The sequence below is a fragment of the Manduca sexta genome, chromosome 9 (genome assembly GCF_014839805.1).
Source record: "Manduca sexta isolate Smith_Timp_Sample1 chromosome 9, JHU_Msex_v1.0, whole genome shotgun sequence".
Taxonomy (NCBI): Eukaryota; Metazoa; Arthropoda; class Insecta; order Lepidoptera; family Sphingidae; genus Manduca; species Manduca sexta.
In genome coordinates, this window is record NC_051123.1 from 7691511 (window position 1) to 7713485 (window position 21975).

At 36.1% G+C, this 21975-nt stretch overlaps 2 protein-coding genes across 4 annotated transcripts in view; one reads left to right on the top strand and one right to left on the bottom strand.

Moving 5' to 3' along the window:
• LOC115453721 (flotillin-2) overlaps positions 1-21975 on the bottom strand; it is a 357821-nt gene that overhangs the window by 305699 nt on the left and 30147 nt on the right. The window lies entirely within an intron of this gene.
• On the top strand, positions 6713-19665 carry LOC115451843 (glucose dehydrogenase [FAD, quinone]). 3 transcript variants are annotated; one of them, XM_037436777.1, is made up of 7 exons: positions 6713-6938; positions 8938-9052; positions 9083-9228; positions 10364-10591; positions 11961-12093; positions 16820-16939; positions 18098-19343. In XM_037436777.1, the coding sequence occupies exons 2-7, from the start codon at positions 8946-8948 to the stop codon at positions 19341-19343; spliced, it is 1980 nt and encodes a 659-aa protein (XP_037292674.1). In that variant the 5' UTR covers positions 6713-6938; positions 8938-8945. The 3 variants fall into 3 exon arrangements, with proteins under 3 accessions (XP_037292674.1, XP_037292673.1, XP_030036082.2); XM_037436776.1 differs by having other exon boundaries at positions 6714-7158; positions 8938-9228; XM_030180222.2 differs by having other exon boundaries at positions 6889-6938; positions 8938-9228; positions 18098-19665.

The window sequence follows — 21975 nt, forward strand, 5'->3', positions numbered from 1 at the left end:
GTTGAACATACCTTTCTGTTTCTCAAAAGCGATATGTGGTTGCTGGTTGCAATATGAAAAAAACAATTATAAGTCGTTCAACTTTTATGGACCGCGTCCACTTGCCGGGGTCGGACAGTTCGGGCACATTTTTACATACTGCGTACACTGCATTTTTCTAAGTAGGCCGCAATAAAGGATTTTATCTTACGGGTTTGGATATCAGTCTCTTAAGCCGATCTTTCGACGAGCTTTAAAAGCTATGAAGGAAAATTTGCGACGACACAGTGTTTAGGAATAATAAATAGATGTAATAAATTCTCTAAACGCTGTCAGACCGAAACTTACTGTATTTTAAATAAATTTTAATACTGGTAAATTTTTTTGGTCCTTAAGAAAAATATTCTTGGAGGGTTTATTCAAAAGCCACTTTTAGGGATTTCTATACAAGATTTGGCGTATGTCGAAGATGCAATGATCATGTTCGATGAGGAATTATTTTATTTAATATTTTGTTGGCAAAGAAAATATGATTAAACTATTAACAGAAAATAATTAATGCGGATTTTCCCGCGAGTTTCGTTTAATTTTTACTCGGAAATAAAATCTTTTATTTCGATGACTGATATTCGTGTAAACATAAAAAATACACTGCGAACAGATTGTCATTATATTGAAAATGACTCGTTCCGCCGCCCGCTCCGCTGCGGCCCGTTGCGACCCGTCTTTACGTACTTCTAAACAAAATGTATGGAATTCGGATTTTGCAATGTGACCGAGACATTTCGGCCCGACAGGTGGATGCGGTGCATAACTGTTGTTAAAAATTAAATTTAAAAAATATGTAAATGTTAATATTCATTTTATTTTCTTTTTAATTTTTGAACAAGGGCTATGAAAGGATTTGATATAAAATAGTTTTAAATAAAAATTGTAACCGGTATACAAACTTAAATTAACTGAACGATGATCTATTGCTATTGGAACAGACGGAGTCAGCCCGGTCCAATTTCTAAAATTAAAATACAACATATTAGGATCAAGGATAATGTAATTTGGAATAAAAAAAAAAGAATTAAAACAGCATTTACAGACATGACATGAAAAAAAATATAACATCAATATCATAATAACAAAAACTTGTAGAGCAACAAACGAACCGTATCATTTCAGTCAAAATCTAAAACCTAAATAAACGTTACGCAAATATACCACTAGATATACGATAGGAGCTAAAAGGTCTAGATGTATTGGATAGTACGCAAGGCCATGGTAAGTGATTCATGCGCGTAAGAGAAAACGTTTACCAAACCAATAGCCTCGATGAAACGTGGATTCAAATCAATTCTATACCCACGGAAGCGAGACAAAATGTTTGTTATTTTTTCATACCTAGATTCTAAAAGGTCCCGTGTCCCGACTCTCTGGGTACAACGGAACAAGAGGATATCAGAACACTATGCGCTACAGTTGTATATTTATGATTTACTCCTTTTATTAACTTATATACATTTGACATTATCTTAATTAATGAAACCACATATTGGTCTTTACCTCTGCTATTGTGGCAAAAAATATCCATGAATAACAAATATTTTCGCCAACAATCCCGATTTTAGTTTTCTGATATTTATATCATTTTGTAGCAGTTGGTCAGGCGCACACGCATGGCCTAGCCAGCCATACACGTACGCATTAAATTTGTAAGTTACGCACAAACGACTGTAAGTAGGTACAATATTGTTCATATTTCTTAATATAATTATTAACAAAATAATCGGTAAATTGTTTTAGATATTTTTTATATCATATTATACGACTTCGATAGAAAATCCGTTGACCCAATAGTTGATACATATCAGATATCCGACTCTCGGTTCTCGCCAGACAAAAATTAAATTAAAGAAATGTTAACTTTACTCGAGTACGTGTGAAATAATCGGGTCTTACAACATTATTTTTTTTATGAACTATTTTATTAATATTATAAATGACATCATTTTGCCAGTATGACGGACATTCATTCCTATTCTAATAGCGTACTTACTATACAATCTAACGTCATTCGTAATCATCATTTTACCCTAATAACAGTTATATTTAGCGATCATTGAACTAATCTACTTTTCTTAGATAATGATTAAAAAATATATAGCTATTAAATTGATAACCGTAATACAAAATCTTGGCCCACATTTTCAATTCCGTAAATGCTGTGAATGACTAATTTCAACTGCGAATTAGAAACCTATGATAGCAAACGTGCTTCATGAAATATTATCATTTTAACATTTAACTATATTTGTAAAAATTGTCGGACCTGATCGCAGGAATATGATTATGATCAAATAGATATGTAAAGTTCCGAAAAAAATGCTAAATTTAATGAAACTAAATTAGTTTGCGTGTTTTTACGAAAGATAAGTATTCAAATCAAAATAAATTATTTATAGGCTACACATTTTACCAGTCAGACAGGCAGTACTTAATATGTCTAGTACGCTACAAATATATAATATTTTTTACGTTATATAAATAGTACATTAATTACGACTACTGAAAAGCCCCAATAGAGACTGAACGATATTTTGTCTTCACTGGTCTCATATCTCAGCGTAAATCTTCCCAAAGAAAAAACATTCGACCATCGTTGTGTCGAGTTTTTACGACTATTTTAAATTCATCCTAAAGGCAGACCAGCCAAAGAGGATTACACTTTCCGACGCATAGACTTTAGGATCGACCCAGGATATCCTAGGCGGGGAAAGCCTATATTATGTATGTACTTTACCACTGCCCCTGCGCAGACATTAACACTGGTTTGTGTACTACTACTTCGTATCCTGTTTTTGCGAACCAGTTTATACCTAGATGAGTATTAATTATATCATAAAATCAATATCACTTTATCCGTACTACTTGAAAACCTTATAAAAGTAAGTCATTAATGATCGTTAATAATTTTTAATAATTTCTTCGACGAATGTCCGCAGGTTGAAAACTCAAGGGCATACATCTCTGACTTTTCTAAAGTCATGTTTGTATTTTTTGTAAATTATCGCTTGCTTAATGGTAAAGAAAAACATCGTGACGAAACCTGCATACTTTAGAAGTTCTCTATAAGAATTTTGAGGGCATGTGAAGTCTACCAATCCGCACGAGACCAGCGTGGTGAAATAAGGCCTAATCCCTCGCAGTAGTAGAGTCCCGTGCCCAGCAGTAGGACAATATATAATACTGTGCTGATATTATTATAATAATGTATGTTCACGCGAAAGTTAGACATCGTAATAAAACTAGTTTTCGTACGTCATGATTTCATGGTCAGCTGCAGCAGTCTGGTCCGTGTCTATGAAAGGCGCAAAATTTTCGACACTTTGGGTAAAAATAAAAAACTAGAAATAAACACGGTAAACTCCGAAAACAACAATTATTGAAATTCTTGATAACGTATTTTTTTTTTATTTGTGGATATAATTAATAATGTTGCCTGTTAAAGTTCTATCGCAAAAGAGTGCATTATACACTTTGCTATTGCAAAAAGACCTTTTGAACAGAGTTTAGTAATGCGCTGTTTTGATATTGATTATAATATAAAAAGTAAAAGAGAGTCTCCATAGCCAGGAAGCGTTGAATCGACTATGAAATGGGAAGCTATGTGATCGACATTTGCACCGGCCGCTTTGTAAATGTGAGAATACACTTAAGTAGGTATACTCGTGTACGAATTCACGTCAGTTATAAGTAAGAAAGATAACTATTGACCCTTACAAGTCGCTAAATCTACCTATTCTCATCCACGTTTATTTAATGGTTAGAAATACTCAGTAGAATGTCTATATATCTATGGCGTATGTACCAACTTTATCTACCAACTTATCTACCAAAAGCGCCTGTCTGAAACAACATTGCAATAACCATCTAAGCACTAAATGCTTGTTGTTTCCATACAGTATTGAAGCTAAAGAAATTAAAATATGAATTACAAGGTCAGTTATGAAACGGCTGTGTTAGGAAAATGACGTGTGGTATCCAAAAGTCGTCTTATACTTGAAAATAATAATAATGAAAACAAACTTCCTACACCCATATTTGTAACTTAAGGCCAAACAAAATATTTTATTGTACTACGACTGTATTTTATAATTTTATTGATTGTTACCTATATTGGTTTCTTGTTCAGACTAGACTAAGGTATAGTTAAACTAAATAATTTTGCAGAGTAAAGTGTATATAAGATGCATTTTATAGTTACGTATTTTAATCCCAATAAATATTAAGTATATCTTACATTAACTAACTTTTAAAGGGACCTTATTTTATTCGCCACACGTTATTTTGCCAGTTCGTAATAAGCGCGTAACGCACCGCGTCGCGTCTAAGACAAATATATATTGGCAATCAATCAGAATATAACATAAAAATTAAATATAAGCTAATTTACTTGTTGGTGTATGTGACTGTTTGTTGTCCAAAATAAAATAAAATAAAAATAAAGAACACCATTCACGCGAATTTTAGACATTAAAATTAAACTATTTTTAAGATGTTATCGCGGTTTTTGCGGCTGCAAAGTCTTTAAAACGTCGGGAGAAAATTAAAAATGTAAAAAAACCGCCATGAAATCCGTAAAATAGTTTAACTTTAATGCCGATAACTATCGTCACACTGACCGCGAAAACAAACCAATCAATTTAAGCAATACGTAAACTTTGATGGAACTTTATTCTGGTTCTAAATATTTTGGGAAAATCGACGGAAAAGTGGATGATATTTTTATATGAAAATCTTTTTCGTAGACGTTATTCTATAAGCCACGCAAGAAATTTAATGAAATTTTGAGTGCTGTGCATACAATTTCAGCGGGATAATATTGGACCCGATAGGTGGCGCTGTTGTCGCGATCTAAAGACATAAACTAGTAAACATAAAATGCTGCCTACGCAGAAACCGGTCTTTGGCAGCATATAATCTGCCAGGCCCACTAGTTTATAATTAGCTTATTAGTGAAAAGTAAGGCAGCAAACGATAAATTGGCTACATTTTTGAAAAGACAAACTCTTTGCAATAACATTTCTAAATTATTATTTTTTTTTATTTAAACATAAAATAATAACTTATTAATCGATTAGACCTCTGTGTACACACAGATTAACAAAATACACAAATTGAGGTTAAATCAATTGACTTATGTGTTGCAATGTAAGAAATTCTAAGAGAACTCAATTATACGCAAATTATTGTTATTAACTAGTTACTAATTACTTAACTTAGTAATTGCTGAAGATCTAATCTTCCCTTGATTTTTTCTTACTAAGTGAAAATAAGTCGTCACAAATCAATAAGGGAGACCTCACTATTTTTGTACTTAAAAAAAACTGGCGCATAGTCATTTGAAATAATTTATTAAAATTACAGAAAAAAACCATATTCATAGATTTTTGAAACAATGTTACTTGAATTTATTATAAGATTTTCTCCGCAAGGTCCTTACGGAGGTTACATATTTATCTCTACATTACCACGAAAATCTCACTTGCGGAAACAATCCTCCGCATCATTGTTTATGCTGATGTTACCTATCTTGATCTCAAAGAGAACTTAATAAGCTTTAGAGACTACAAAGTTTTTTGTATAAGCTTTATATTTTGTTTACGCAAATAATGTGTCGTGCTAAACTCAAGTGGTTAAGAACCGCACGATTTCGTTGAACTGCTCATCAAAATTTTGTTTTGTTTAAAGTTTTGTTATTTCTTTATGACTCATATCCAAGTCCATGAGGTCGTCGGTGAACCTAAAATTGAGAATGTCCGTGGACTCCACCGTATTTATGGAGAACCTATGGTTGTCTGGAAGATATTGCCTAGCGCGATAAGAACGCTTTTTGTACTTATTTGTCTTAAACTTATGTGCAATAAAGGAATAAATAAATAAACAAATACATATATATTTCCTAAGGACGGAGAAACGATAAAACTCTACCCCAATGAAAGTAAGAAACTCTATGTAGGAATGCTCAAAGAATACTGAGAAAAATTTACTTCTGCTAACAATATGACAAAGCTTATTTCAAATAAAATGCTTAATATTTAAAAAAAATATTTCATCAAAAAATATTGTGTAATGTGTCACATAATATAAGTAATGTTTCATCCAAGAACATTTGTATTCATTTCGATACATTGTATAAAATATTTATTAATTAAATTACATTGCTTAGGTTTAGTATTTGCAAGGAAGACTACATTATTCTACACACAACCTGTATTATTACCTCAACCAGCTATTAAATGTTGGCCAGATAGGCAATTTAAGTAATTAATACCGGACGGAAAAATCCATAATGACAAATAAACATGCTAACTCCAATTGCGTCTCGCATCACTTGTCTTATTGTTAGAGTGATAACAAGTTTTTTTTTATTTAGGTAACTATTTTTTAAATGATTGGTTACATTCGCGATTCTTTTTAATTTTAACCACAGCTTGATGTTTTCACCTGATTATTCGCTTCAAGCAAAAGCTTTATTTATACTAATGTACTAATACAACTCTATGTATGATTTTACTTCCCTACTTGTATGAAATATATCAGTAAACTTCTAGACACTTCGATAATTTCCCTTATTTATAAGAGTATTAATATATGTGTTCAGAAAATTGACAACGTACGCGTATAATAATTTATTTGCAATAACGTAATCGATGTTTTTTCTAACCTTGTGCAATGTGCATGCAATTTCATTGATTAAACATTGTATAATAATACAATACTATTAACCTTTCAACCGCAACAGGTATTTTAAGGTCTCATAACAGAGAATTCACCTTAGTCGATTGCCGAGGCAGTGGCTACAGGTTAACCGTCAGGAAAAACTTCCATTTATAAACATTATAATCATTGATGGACATCTAGTTCACTGGTGTCGCGTTGCTGCGAGAAACGTTTATTTGTGTGAAGTGAGTTATTATATCTTGAAGTTCTTACTGTATAAGATAATGTGACTGAGGATAGCCCTTTCCCTAACAAGGCCCACCAAATTTTTGGTATTTTTTTTGTAGTGCAAATACTTATTTTTTTTTTTTGTTAATTCTTTTATTATTAAATTTTATAATATGTAGTGATATGTTGCAATTAAAGCAAAGATATGAATTGATTTTATAAAGTTTTTAAAATGAGGTGAGCTTCAAGCGTTTCGTTATCTTAATTATATTGTTATAATAAGCCGTTCACACGATGCAAATATGTACTATCTGTAATATGTTAACAACCTCTGTGAAGAATATATTTTTTTAATTATTAGTACCTACTTAGCCACGTTGCGTTATGAATTCATTATACAAAATACACACAGTATAAATATCCGCTATAACACGGCGAGTTTTCAATACTTTTGACATAACTTCTACTCTATATTATTTGTATTCGTATCGAATAATGAAATAAATATACTAAAATAATTGCTAAATAGTTTTGCCTTTTATAAGAGGCCACAATGCTGGAAAAAAAAAAATTCATGTTCCTGTCGTCGATCGCTTACAACAAATTTAACAACACACATTATGTTACTGCAAAAAATAGTTAGGATATAATAAATCATATATAAAAGTATGTTAAACTGGCGACCTTGACGTATATCAACAGTTTTTATAAGAAACCTGATCTAAATCTAAATCTAAGTCTAAAGAATCGCCACTAAAAACATTTATAAATATTAAAACCACTGTAGAATAACATTGGTCAACACATTGCAACCTTGCCTAAGCGAAGCTAAATTAAAAAAGAGAATATTTGTAGAGTCGGATGTTAGAAAACTCATGAAGTATTTAAATTTTATTTGAAAATTAATAAAATATGCTTGGCTATATTTATATAGCAAAGTGGTAAGTTTGTTTTTGGGAATTACAAAATCCGCAGACTATAGTAGATGTATTCTAAACTACTGCAGGGTCGTAAACCTTACGATGGTTTTTAGAATTCATTTGTTTGATTCCCATCTAAAATTTCCCCCCAAAAATTTAATTATAGTAAGGGACTAGAATGGGGAAAGATTTCAATAAAATCTCTCTGGCATTGGGAAGAACATACCAAGATAATAATCATCGAGAATGCTTGCAAATTTATTTTGGTCATGTAAACATAATCGTACTAGTAAAGGATCCCTGGTACAGTTTTCATCGTTTATTACTATCAAGCTGATTTTTGACGCCCAAGTTTTTCCTTACAGTAATGTTGGTAAATGGTACCTTAATAGGAGTAGCAAGGATAAAATATGTTGATTTGACAAATTTTAAAAATTTATTACTAAACGAATTTTTCTTTGTTAATTATCGAGATAATTATCTAAATAACGTGAAAAAATATTTGTCCTACAAAATATAAGGTTCAGTTAGGGAGTCCCCTCTCTCCAACATGTATCATAAACAAGGTCATGAAAAATAATTACTAACCAGCTAATTTTTTTTATTGGTTAGCTAACATTTGCGTAGCTTACCACTCACATTGTCCTACAAATTGCGTGGTATGTCATCTTGGTTCTATGCTTAAAAGTTATAGTAGTAATACTTAATGTAAAAATAATTACTATCAAGCTAAATGTTCGAGGATAGCTTCGTTCATAGCTGTCAAAAGCATCACCGGTTCATAGTTTAAACCTTATTAAGAGCCAAGATGGCGGGTTTTGACTTACAGCTGAATATTGAATATTGAATAAATTTGCGTTCTAACTAAGCAACTTTTTTTTATAAGTAAGACTGTAAGTGTTTAAATTTTTTGTCAGACACATATTTCAATTAAACTCATGTCAGTTTGAAAAAAAAATCTGTTGCGAACGTCGCCATAAAAACATTATTCTGCGGACCACTGTAATTATATGTAGTTTAATTCGGATCACGAGTAGACAAACGCTCAAACGTAATATTTATTAACAAATGTAAAAATATAATATATAATTTATAGTTACAGAAATGTGTGAAATATTACATGTGATTATACTTGGGATAATACTTATCGTGACAAGTAATGTATTATGCTTTGGATTTGACGACAATGTTGATCCGGAAAACGCGTTCGCATTCCGATTTGGTGAAAATGATGATTGGACAAGTCCGAGGGTGGACAGAGAGAAACGATCGTATCCCGAACATCCGATACTGGACATGTTAACGCAAACAATGGCGCGAGGTTACACATCGAAAGTGACGAGTGATCCTTTTGAGTTCCTCAGAGACAACTACGATTTGCCCAATGGTAAGCATGAAATACAACGATTATAACTATCGTATTATGTTTTATCATTCAATACTAATATACTATCAAATGTTCTAAGCTAGGGTGAGCAGAAGAAAAAAAGGCACTCTAATTTGTTGCTTTATGTTTTCTATCGTAATATAATAATACAACATTTCAATATCGCAAAATTGTATATCACGATAAATATATAAAAAACATTTTTAAGTAATAGTGGGGTTAGATAATTTATTCACTTATAATAAATTGAAAATTATGTCTTCTTCTAATCAACATTAAATCGAAATTAATAACTATAGTTATGTACCTCAATCAATCTTAAGAATGAATAAAAACGAATAAGAACATCAAATCAAAATATTTTCTAAGCCACAAATATTCTTAGTCTTGTGTTAAATATAGATTCACAATATTTTATTTCGTTTGGCAGATTTATATATTAGTGCACATTGAAACATTAATAAAAGTAAATAATTAAAAGTAATAATTTTAAAATTGACGTCTTCACTATCTCTTGTAATCCGTACACGGTACAAGTACAACTACTGAGCTGAGGTCCTGGATTCGAATCCCGGGTCGGACCAAAAAATAATTGCGACTGGGTTTTTCCATGTCAAAAATTACTCAATCGCAGTTCGGAGTCAGGAAGTTGGCGGTATGATTCCCCCGTGCCTCGAAAAGCACGTAAGGCCGTTGATCTTGCGCTTTATCTCTCTCCGGTCATGTCGGATTGCCGTCTTACCGGACTATCGAGTGAAGGAATAGAGAGTGCACCTGTGCATTGCACACTTACTTTGTGTACTATAATATGTCCAGCATACCTGGTCGACCTCCGTTGATTTGGGCGCCGTGGCCGAAATTCGGCTAAGAGAGAATAAATTATACGTTTCTTTATATTTCTTCTGTTGGTCATCACAATAAAAGAAATATAATGCACTAAAATTATGTTAGGCACGGAATAAAAACGGCTCCATTACTAATTTCTAATGCTAACCGCGTACGCGTACGTTTTAATTTACTAATAATATGCGAAACATTTCACAACCGAGAATATGTCATTGTCAAATTGGGCGACTTAAGTTGACCTTGTCAAATAAATACCATCTTAAACTAACCAGCAACAATGTGATTTCAGGCTTAAAGTCCCCACTGCCAGAGTACGACTATGTGATAGTGGGTGCCGGATCAGCGGGCTGCGTGCTCGCGTCCCGACTGACTGAAGACCCTAACGTGACCGTACTCGTGCTGGAGGTCGGCAAGCCAGAGATGTTCTTCACAGACGTGCCCTCCATGGCGCCATATTTTCAGAGAACTGACTACAGTTGGCCGTATTATATGGAACCGCAAAAAAACGTATGTTTAGGTAAAGTAAACCATTTTTCTCAATATATAAACAGGCACTGTCCGCACCAAATGTATTATTTGACAAGAACAAACATTTATAGTTAATATTTCATGTGAAAGAATCGCCTCACTTCTCTCGACACATGATTATTTTTAATATTATATGGAAAATAGCGAATAATGTCGCTTATTCAGTCATTTGGTTTTTGTTATGACTTCATACTAAACATTTTATAAACATATGATACTTTCTTCAACCGCATTTTGCTACCGAACTATCCTACTAATATTGTAAATACGAAAGTTTGTGAGGATGGATGTACGGATGTATGTTTTCCTCTTTCACGAAAAAACTAGAGAAAGAATTTGGATGAAACTTTATAGTAATATTGGTTATATATCAGAACAACACATAGGCTACAATTTATAATAATTTTGTGCAATTTGGTCACAATATAAAGTTATACATATCAAGTAAGTCGGAAAAAAATATTCTATCGGATAACTCCTTCACACGAGCGAAGCCGCGAGCAAAGCTAGTGTTTTATAATTTAAAGCTCTGAGTCGTGTTGCTGCTGGTTAAAGCAGTCGGAGCAACTTATTATCCGGTGAGCAACAAATATGACATTCTATAGCGTTTCATTTGTTTCTAAAAATAGTTAGATATATGATTTGAGTAAAAAACTGACTCCAAAAACCAGTACAATCCAAACAAGTTGATGGGTGGGACATAAAGTTCAATCGAGCCTTGTACATTTTTCGTTCCCAGATGTTATTAAAGTATAAAATCTTACTATATTAATATTAATCTACTTTTTGTTCCACCTGTCAACGTTTTTTGGATTGAGAAGTGTTTAGGAATAAATTTTTCACTGAATTTTATACACTAACTTTTGCCCGCAACTCTGCCTGCGTGTAATATTTTTTTGGGATAATCAGGAGTTATGTAGCTTCCTATTAGTGAAAAAAAATTGAAAATCCGTTTAATAGTTTCAGAGATTAGCCCCTACAAACCTACAAACGAACATTTCCTCTTTATAAAATTAGTAAACTTAAACAACTATTTATCTTGCACACTTACTCTAGATCTTATTCCCAGGTGCAATCTCGGAAAGCCGGCAAGTACTATAATGCTAGGGCCACACTAAGGTCAGATAACATTAAAACTTTAATTAATAACAATGGTAGGTGTAACTAAGCGTATTATTTTGAAAAGGCCATTAAGCAAGTGACATTCGTGGTTGTTTTTAAAATTGTGTTTTAATTTAACAAATAACGCAGCCTTCTTACGCCACAATTACTTAGAAAATTGGCGTTGGTAAAAAAATTACCATCTTAAATTAGTCTTAATTTCAATTAGCATTAATGTCGGATTCCATTTTATGCAGGTATGATCAACAAGCGATGTTACTGGCCGCGTGGGCGAGCAGTCGGCGGTACCAGCGTCATCAACTACATGATATACACGCGCGGCCGCCCCGCCGAGTGGGACCGCATCGCCGCTGCCGGCAACTATGGCTGGTATTGTAACATTATTTTACGTTACTAAAAGATATCCATTGCTTTTTTAAACCTATAAAATACTGGCTGAAAAAAGATCCATTAAGTTCCTTATTAGCTAAACTATTAAATCCTAAACGTATGTACACACAATTTTGACCCGAAACATACTACGCAAACGAGCTTCTAGCCGAGCGCTACCTGTCCGACAGGTTTGCCACTAGATATCTAGGAGATCAACGAACCACAAAGTGCAGTGGCTTATTAATTGTAAATTTTGATCTTAACCTTTCAACCGTTTAGATAGCAACTTGGGAACGTCATACTCCAAAATAAACTCTGTTCATAGTGATGTTAATACTCGCTTAAAAACACAGCATGCACAATCACTGAAAATGGCAATCGATTCACATTATTACTGTTTAGTAAACATGAAAGCTAATGCAAACGATGCTTTTTAAATTAACCAACGACACACTTCAAGCGTAACTAAAACGAGACACAGTTAAAACTAAGGCCTTTGCATACAAATGTATGCGCTTGAACAAAAATAGGGTATTTGACGACTTTTTTTTAAACACATTTATAAAAAATGTATTTCATCCAAAATCTATCGGAAAAATAATATCACACAATAATAAATAAGTTATTAAACTTTGATATTAGGTTAAAACAGGACAGCGCGATAACCCCACTACGCCCCCACTTTTCCTCACAACAATAGTTCAAATATGAATAACTGCATTCTTTTTCAACCAATTTTGATGCTGATTTCACAAAAGAATTTCTTTCTCATATTATTTTCTATTACATTTAAAATAATAAACTAATTCCAACATAAGAAAGTACCCTATTTCGTCGTCGCTTTAGCAAGTATAAAATGCGCCGAACCGCACCGTCTACGAAGGCCCTAAGATACTTGTATACTTTGGTCACTAAGATACAAAATTATAATTAATCATGATAAAAAATGTTAATTCCTCACAAATTTGTTTTTTGCTTAAAATTATCTGATACTAAGAATTTACGTTTAAAATGTGTGGGTACGCGTTTTGCAGTATCTTAAAAGCAATTAATAAACAAATATTATTATGTTAAGGGTCAGCATACCCTTAAAGGTGACATTGCCTAAATTATAAACAAAAAATAGTATGATAAACAAAACTGCAGGTATAATGTTTCCTTGTGTTTATGCGAATGATAGACATCAAAACCGCGGTAAAATTCGGAAAAATAATTTATTTCAATGCAAAAACTGCAGGTAATAAGTAAGATTTAAAAGTAGCTACAGAATATTCAATTTCAATATGTGGCAAGTGTATTGTCTCAGAAATTAGACGAATCGTGAATAAACATTGCCGGTGCCTCGTAAATCATAACACATTCTCTCCCAATACTTCCTTGTTCCTCATCAAAGCAACTCAACCTTGGAACCTATATATAAATAAATAAATATATACACTGAAGTCGCTGATCACTTGCTATCAATATTTAGAAGTTTGTTTTAATATAAATCTTGTGCTATAAAAAGCAACGGATATTTTAATATTATTATTAACATACCTATAATGAAAGCAACCACCGTGCTTCTAAAAAAACCCTTTTCATTAAAGTTTCGGTCAATGATCTATTCATTCATCATTCATCTCAGCCACAGGAAGTCCACTGCTGAACATAGGCCTCCCCCAAGGATCTCCACGTCAACCTGTTGGAAGCGGCCTACATCCAGCGACTTCCTGCGACCTTAGTCAGGTCGTCCGTCCACCTTGTAGGCGGGCGTCCGACATTTCGCTTGCCTGTACGTGGCCTCCACTCTAGAACCTTTCTACCCCAACGGCCATCGGTTTTTCGAGCTATGTGCCCGGCCCACTGCCACTTCAACTTGCTAATCCTATGGACTATGTTGGTAACCTTTGTTCTCCTACGGGTCTTCTCATTTCTGATTTCGTAAGGAAATACCGAGCATAGCCCTCTCCATAGCTCGTTGAGTGACCTTGAACCTTCAAATGAGGCCCATAGTGAGACCCCACGTCTCGGTGCCGTAGGTTATCACTGGTAACACACAACTATCGAAGACTTTCGATTTAAGGCACTGAGGTATTTTGGACGAGAAGACGTCGCGAAGTTTCCCGAACACTGCCCAACCGAGTTAGATTCGACGATTGACCTCTCTCTCGAAGTTGGACCTGCCTAGCCGGACCACTTGTCCTAAATAGACATATTCGTGTACAACTTCGAGAGTCCCCAACTCCGATGGGGGTGGGCACAACATGGACATTCGACATAATCCTCGTTTTGTCCATGTTCATTTTAAGACCAACCTGTTGGGAGACTCGATTAAGGTCTTCGAGCATAATGCTAAGGTCTTCCAGCGATTCTGCCAAGACTACAATATCGTCGGCAAATCGAAGGTGAGTAATATACTCGCCGTTGATGTTGATGCCGAATCCTTTCCACTGCAAGAGTTTGAAGGCGTTTTCCAGAGCGGCAGTGAACAGTTTCGGAGATATAACATCTCCCTGTCTCACGCCTCTCTGTAGTGGAATAGCCTTCGTGCTCTGATCTTGTACTCGGACCGACATGGTGTCGTTATTGTATATACACCTCAACACTTCGATGTACCGATAGTCGATGTGGCATCGCTGGAGAGACTGTAGCACAGCCCAGGTCTCGATCGAATCAAAGGCTTTCTCATAGTCCACAAACGCTAAGCAAAACGGCAAGTTATACTCCTCGGTTTTTTGTATGTCTTGCCGAAGCGTATGAAAGTGGTCTATGATACTAAAGCCTCTTCGGAAACCGGCTTGTTCGGGAGGCTGGAAGTCATCAAACCTTCGTTCGAGACGATTTGTGCTGACCTTCGAAAATAACTTATAGATGTGGCTCAGGAGCGAGACGGGCCTGTCGTTCTTCAGCAAAGTGTTATCACCTATTTCGAAAACAGTACCACCACGCTCCTGCTCCATGCCTCTGGCGTTGAACCCTCAAGGAGAACGGAATTGAAGAGCGTCTGAAGGACTTTCAGTATCGGCGTTCCGCCCACTTTCAGAAGCCCTGAAATGATTCCGTCCTCATCGATACCACGCGGCCGTCGTCCGTTTTCAGCCTACACAACTGGCTTTGCCCAATAGACAAGTCTCATGCAAACACGTTTTGGAGCCACCGTTCCGCTCAATTGTCTCTTTAATGCTCACAGTATAGTGAGCACGGACATCGTGTCGCGTGGACTTCCAGATCCGTCTATTGAGCCGCTGAAATGCTTCGGCGTCATTGGAAGACTGCAGCGCCATAGATCGACGTTCGGCCATGAGGTCAAGAGTGTGGATCAAGAGTTTTTGTGGTCTATCTATACGGCGAGGTCTAAAATACTTAGATCCCACCGTATGGACAGCTTCTACCAAACCGCTGTTTAGCTTGTCCACTGCAAGGTTTTCTTTTAGGCAATCAAAGCGATTTGCCAGCTCAATTGGATTGCTTTCGGGGTTTTGAACATGGATGCGAGTAGGTCGGAGCCTAGACTTCATCAAGCGACGCCTTTCTAATTGGACGTTGATATTCAATAACCCTCTAACCATACGGTGACCACTGCCGGTTTTCACCCTGTTGATCACAGAGACATCACTGAACATCCGTCTATTCGTCGACAACATTAGATCTATCTCATTTCTCGTGGAACTGTCAGGACTCAGCCAGGTCCATTTCCTGGGAGGCGGCTTCTGGAAAAAAGAGTTCATCGCAAAGAATCCCTCTTTTTCCAGAAAGTCGTCCTCTGACCCCTGAGGTTTCGTTGCCCATGTCCAAATTGCCCCACTTTCAACTCTACATCGCTTCTCATGCCTATCTTTGCGTTGAAGTCCCCCATAGCAACATTGAAATAGGTTTTGGAAGTATATATGGCCCGACTTATGTCCTCATACATCTCCTCTACTTCTTCATCTGAGTGTGTCGAAGTCGGTGCGTATACCTGTATGACCTTCAACGAATATCTGAGTATAATGATATTCTGAGTATAAGGTACACTACCCTGCTCGACACACTTTCGATGGATACGATGTTGTTGATGACAGACCTGTAAACGAGAAATCCGAAACCTCCTCAGAACTGTTGGTCATCCCCCCGGTAGAAGAGCAGGTTTCCGGACTTCAGTGTTATCGTATCCTCCCCGATTCTTCGGACTTCCGATAACCCCATAATGTCCCAGTGAAACCCACTCAATTCTTCTTCCAGTTCGACAATCTTCTTGTCTGTCCTGAAAGTGCGAATGTTGTGTGTTACCAGGGCCAGCCGTCGTCGGGGGTGGTAGTGGGATCCAACCCGGGGATTCTTCGCACCCCCTGCACCGCCGTTACCGTAGCCGCTACCGGAGCCAGGAATAGCAGGGCTGCCGGGGACTGGGGGCCTGGTCGTTTCTTGTGTCGCCAACTTGGGGGGTATTTGCCAATACTCGCCACGCTGGGCAGGAGGGTTGAGAGCGCAGGAGGGGGGGACTCACGGTGATGACGCTGCTGCCCATCGTCAGCCGGGGAGAGGAAATAGGGTTTGTGGGTAGAGGATGTTATGGGAAAGGAAAGTGTGGCCTCCAGGAGTAGATACTGCAGTCATGGAAGAGAAGGTTGGTAGTGACTGCAGTAGCTCGGGGGCCGAGGTCGCGTACTCGTAGCAGCTATTCTAGGGCGGGCCATGACCACTAGGTAGTTGCATCCCTGATGAATGATCTATTACTTACTCTTAATTTACACATCCACAGGTCTTATAAGGACGTACTCAAATATTACAAGAAATCGGAACGTACCAATTTAGAACAATATGATTACTCTCCACACCGGAACACAACTGGGGTAATGAATGTGGAATTTATCAAATATAAGTATGTCTATATATTTTTTTAGTTTTATATTTTATTCAACACAGTTATTTTTATTCATTTACAAAGATAGCAATAGGTAGAGCTTTTGTGTATTTTTATTAAAAATTTATAAAATTCGGACTTCAATAAGGATTTTTTTTCGAAAAACAACATAACATACCTATGAATGAATACTTTTTTTTTATTGTTTTGATTGACAAGACGAGCTCCGCCATTCGCCTGATGGTAAGCGATACGCCCGTAAACAATAGAAACACCATCCAACACATCCAATTACAAAGTATTGTTTGGTATTCCACTGCGTTCGCTATCCTGAGACATGAGATGTTAAGTCTCACTTTGTCCAGTAGTCACACTGGCTACAATGTATCACTTTTTAGTGATCAATGTATATATTATAATATATTATTATTACTATATATATTGTTTTAGAGATAAGAACATTTCCTCTATATAATAATTGTTTAGATGCCATTTTAAACAGGAATATTTTATATTAGGGTGCGTAATTATTTTTAAAAGCCCTATACCTCCAATAACTAAGGGCCGTAATATAAAAGAAGATGAAGAAGGTCGTCTATTCTTATTAAACAGGTCTCAACATATTATGACGAATTTTGACAGCTAAGATTTGTTTATTAAACAAAGCTGACTCGACTGAACCAAACCTTTTAAAGACAACTTGAGCTTTGATTATTAAATAGTTCAATACACTAAATGTCTACTTTTTCATTAATTTAAAGGCTTTGTCTTAATATACATTTAAGATCCTGTCCATGGTGATATTGATTTATAAATACGTTCCCTACTTTACTTAATTACACCCAAGCGCGATTACTGCCAAAAGCTCTACCTATTCTAATCTTTACTTATTAAGGCTAATTTCTTTAGGCATGACGTGCAAAGGACTAAATAACCCACCTGAAAGTTAGAGATTTTAGATACCACCAGCGAACTCTCTTAAAAAGTATCACAATTTTAATAAGGTGGTTTTTCTGTACCGCTGTACATTATAACATTTCCGACAGATTTGTTTCCGGTTTTTAGAGAAAACGAATATCCAGAATGCAATCTATACTAATTACGAACAAACTAGGACGAGCTATATAACGTGCTTAATTAACCTGATAATCTACTTAAACTATTGCCTATTTCCAGAACACGGCTCATAGATGCATTTCTAGAAGCTGGAAGGATATTAGGAAGTCCAACGGTTGATTACAACGCTCCGGAAAAACTCGGCTTTGGTTATGTGCAAACAACAACACGAGTAGGCAGAAGATTAAGCGCCGCCAAAGCATTTTTACACCCAAACAAACGAAGATCTAACCTTCACATTTTGCCAATGGCCACCGCAACCAAAGTTCTCATCGACCCTGCTAATAAAAGCGCTTATGGTGTACAATTTGTGCGTAATCGTATTAAATATGAGGTCACAGCAAAAAGAGAAGTAATTTTATCAGCAGGCCCCGTCGCATCACCACAACTGCTCATGTTATCTGGTATAGGGCCCAGAGATCAGTTAAGCCGTCACGAAATACCACTAATCAAAGACCTTCCAGTGGGCCGAACACTGTATGACCACATTACTTTTCCTGGAGTCATATTTACACTCAACACGACAGGCTTAAGCTTCATTGAGACTAAAGTCAGCGCCATCAATAACATTTTTGCGTGGTTGCAATTTGGTGACGGTGAAGTAGCAACACCTGGTGCTGTCGAAGGCATCGGTTACATAAAAACACCGGTCTCTACTGAAACAGAGGACATACCAGACATAGAATTGATCAGTATAGGTGGTTCCATGGTCTCGGACGGCGGCCCGGGAGCAAGCAAAGCGGTTCGTCGTGGCATGAAAATTTCTGAAGACGTATTTGATAATGCGTTCGGATCAATTGACAGCACTGACACATGGAGTGCGTTTCCTATGTTACTGCACCCTAAGTCCGTAGGCTGGTTAGATTTGAAAGACAGCAACCCGTTCAGCCATCCACGAATGTACGGAAACTATTTAACAGACCCCATGGATGTAGCGACGCTTGTTGCGGCTATCCGTTATGTACAAGCGTTGGCTGCAACACCACCATTCCAGAAGTACGGAGCGAAGATACATCGAGCACATTATCCAGGATGCAGCAAATTCGTTTTCGATTCCGACGAATATTGGGAATGTGCCATACGCACCCTTACTGTAACCCTTCACCACCAGATAGCCACGTGCCGTATGGGTCCTCAGGGGGACCCTCGCGCTGTGGTGGACCCGGAGTTAAGAGTTCACGGTGTGAACCGATTGCGAGTTGTAGACTCCAGTATCATACCCCGGACTGTCTCAGTTCACACACACGCACCAGCTGTAATGATAGGCGAAAAGGCTGCCGATATGATTAAAGCGGCTTGGAAGTGAAATATTAATGCATCCAGACCTTTGAAATCCACTCTATTTATTAAGAAGAAAACAAAAGTAATATGGGGCTTGTAGTGTATAGGCCAATCAATATGTTTAGTTATTGATGTTATAGACATTTTAACAGTGATAATTTAATATTTGTATTAAAATCAACTTTAAAATAGTTGTACCACGCCTGTTTCACATTGATAAAAATATTATATACAAGCGTTAATACAAAATAATTTACCACTGTGTTGTTAAGTGGTCGAAGTTCGACCGCCGAACTTAATACATTTGTAACACATATCATGAATACATTTTATTTTTCTGCACTCTCTCTATATGAACTTTAATTATGCTATCCTAAACTCCTCCCTACACGCAATGTACAGTCAACCACAAAAGTAGTTAAATTTCATAACTTCAAAGCGTTTCTATACATTGACTTCTAACGAAATAATATTTTTTCTTTATCAAAAAAAAAATAAAACTCTTTGAAGTTTGGTAATAGGGACACCTCAATTTAAAGGCGACTTGAAAATTTGAATTTTGTCCAGCTACTTTTGTTTCTGATAATACTTATAAGTTTTTTCTTCACGTATTAATATACTGATTTTATTTCGGCACGGATGACAATTTTCTTGTCAGATAAAATTATATATTATCCAAAACCAAAATAGAACCCGAAACAAACCATTTCCTAAAACCACAAATATTATATAATAACCAAGGTTTATTCATGTAGTAAAGACAACTTTAGAAATTCTCAGCAAACAAGTCTATAACTGGTATAAGTCTAGAAATTGACATATCATCCGAAATCAAATCCAAGAAATGCAATTATAAAACCGGTTGTCATAAAATAAATAAAAATTAAAGGTCATGGACATCAAAATAGATTTCTGATGCATAAAAAGAAAAGACCAATATTTGTTTTCTTCTTCAAAGTTGTAATTAAAGCACGAATAAATACGTCATTAATTTAGCTTGCCTCACCTTGTCCGTTGACCGAGGAAATTATTAAAACAATAAATCTGCAAATGTTTTGTCAAGTAATTACCATTATTTCACAACAAAAAATCCTACCGTAAAAATAAGCTACTGTTATTTTAACCAAAAAGATACCTAAATTCTCAACAGTTTTTATTATTGAGAATATTCTTATAGACATGGCTATAGGCAACGCCAGGGACCCATAGTTCTGCCTCTGTCTGCCGCGAACAACTTTTTTAAACCTAATTAAGACGAGGACATGTCGAATCGCCGAGCCAACACCTGAAGAAAGTTCATTTCGGAGTGCGCAGGCGCGTCGCAAAAAACATTTCTGAGAAAGGCAACTTTTAAGCCAAGTACACAAGGAGAGTTATTCGCATGCGAACGTTAGTTTCTTGCTATGCGTTAATGTATCGCCTGGTGTACCCAAACCTTGCAACAATCTCCTCTCGAAAGCAACTTTCGCCCTACAAACTCTCCTTGATGACCGCATGTGCAAACAAATCGTTCGAATTTCGCCATTAAATTTTCGTAAGAATCATATCTGAACCGGCACATGTTAAAAATATATCTGGTTACACAAGGCGTAGGTACTTGTAGTTGCAATTCTTCTGAGACATGAGATTTTAAATACTAAACACAGAAAAGGAAATTCCCAGCATCTGATCTCATATGCATTTATAACTTTTACATATTTATATAAATTTCATATAGGCTTGCGTAACGCATTTTAAACACGTTAATTGACATTTTTACATACTTTCACTGTCAAAAATATTGATCACGAATAACGAGCCTCTTACAAAATCAGTAAATACAGATCGATTTGTTCGAGATTCGCATAACACTTGGGCAGCTAACCTAAGCAGTGTTTAGGCCAGTTGTATCACGTAAGCGTATATCACCGACGCACACGTCTTGCCTAAACAATTTAAGAGATGCGAGTCTCGTTTTGAACACTAGCAAATATCGCTTTATTGCTACGAGTTTTTACCTTAATATAAACAACCACAGAAGACAATCGCATAGAGTTCTCGCATTGAATAATCGCTAAGAAATTGTCACCGCACGCTTTCGTGAAACACTTCAGGCATCCGAATAGCTAAGTCTGGCCCTGCTTACCACTAGCACTGATCTCTCATCCAGTTAGCCAACTCGAGCGGTCATCGGTCCTTTCGAAAACTCATTACACACTTGTCGAGTCACGTTGTCCACTCCTCGCTATATTAACACTAACGGTCACGAGCAACGACAAAATAGTGTAAATACTTCACTATTCGAACAGTATTTTGTTTCGCCACTTCAATTTCTCATCAATGTAATTATGGCAAGATTGTGTCGGCGCGGCGAGACGGTGTCGGCGGTGACAAACAGGAATCCGTAGGTAACTTATGTTTATTTTTGGGCTTGATGCCTGAAGAATGCCAACGAAAGCCAATTACTATAAGATAAAACTCTTTAAATGACCTTTAAAGAACATGGTCTTTTATACCGGAATAGGAAGGGAAACAAAGCATCCATTGATCATTGTTGTACTTAAATGTCAACTAAAATAATAAAGCCGAAGTGTTGGGACACACATTCCTCGGGGTATCAACCCGACTCTCAATTGGCCAATTATTTTACGATCACTTAAAGTCTAACTTGGCAAATT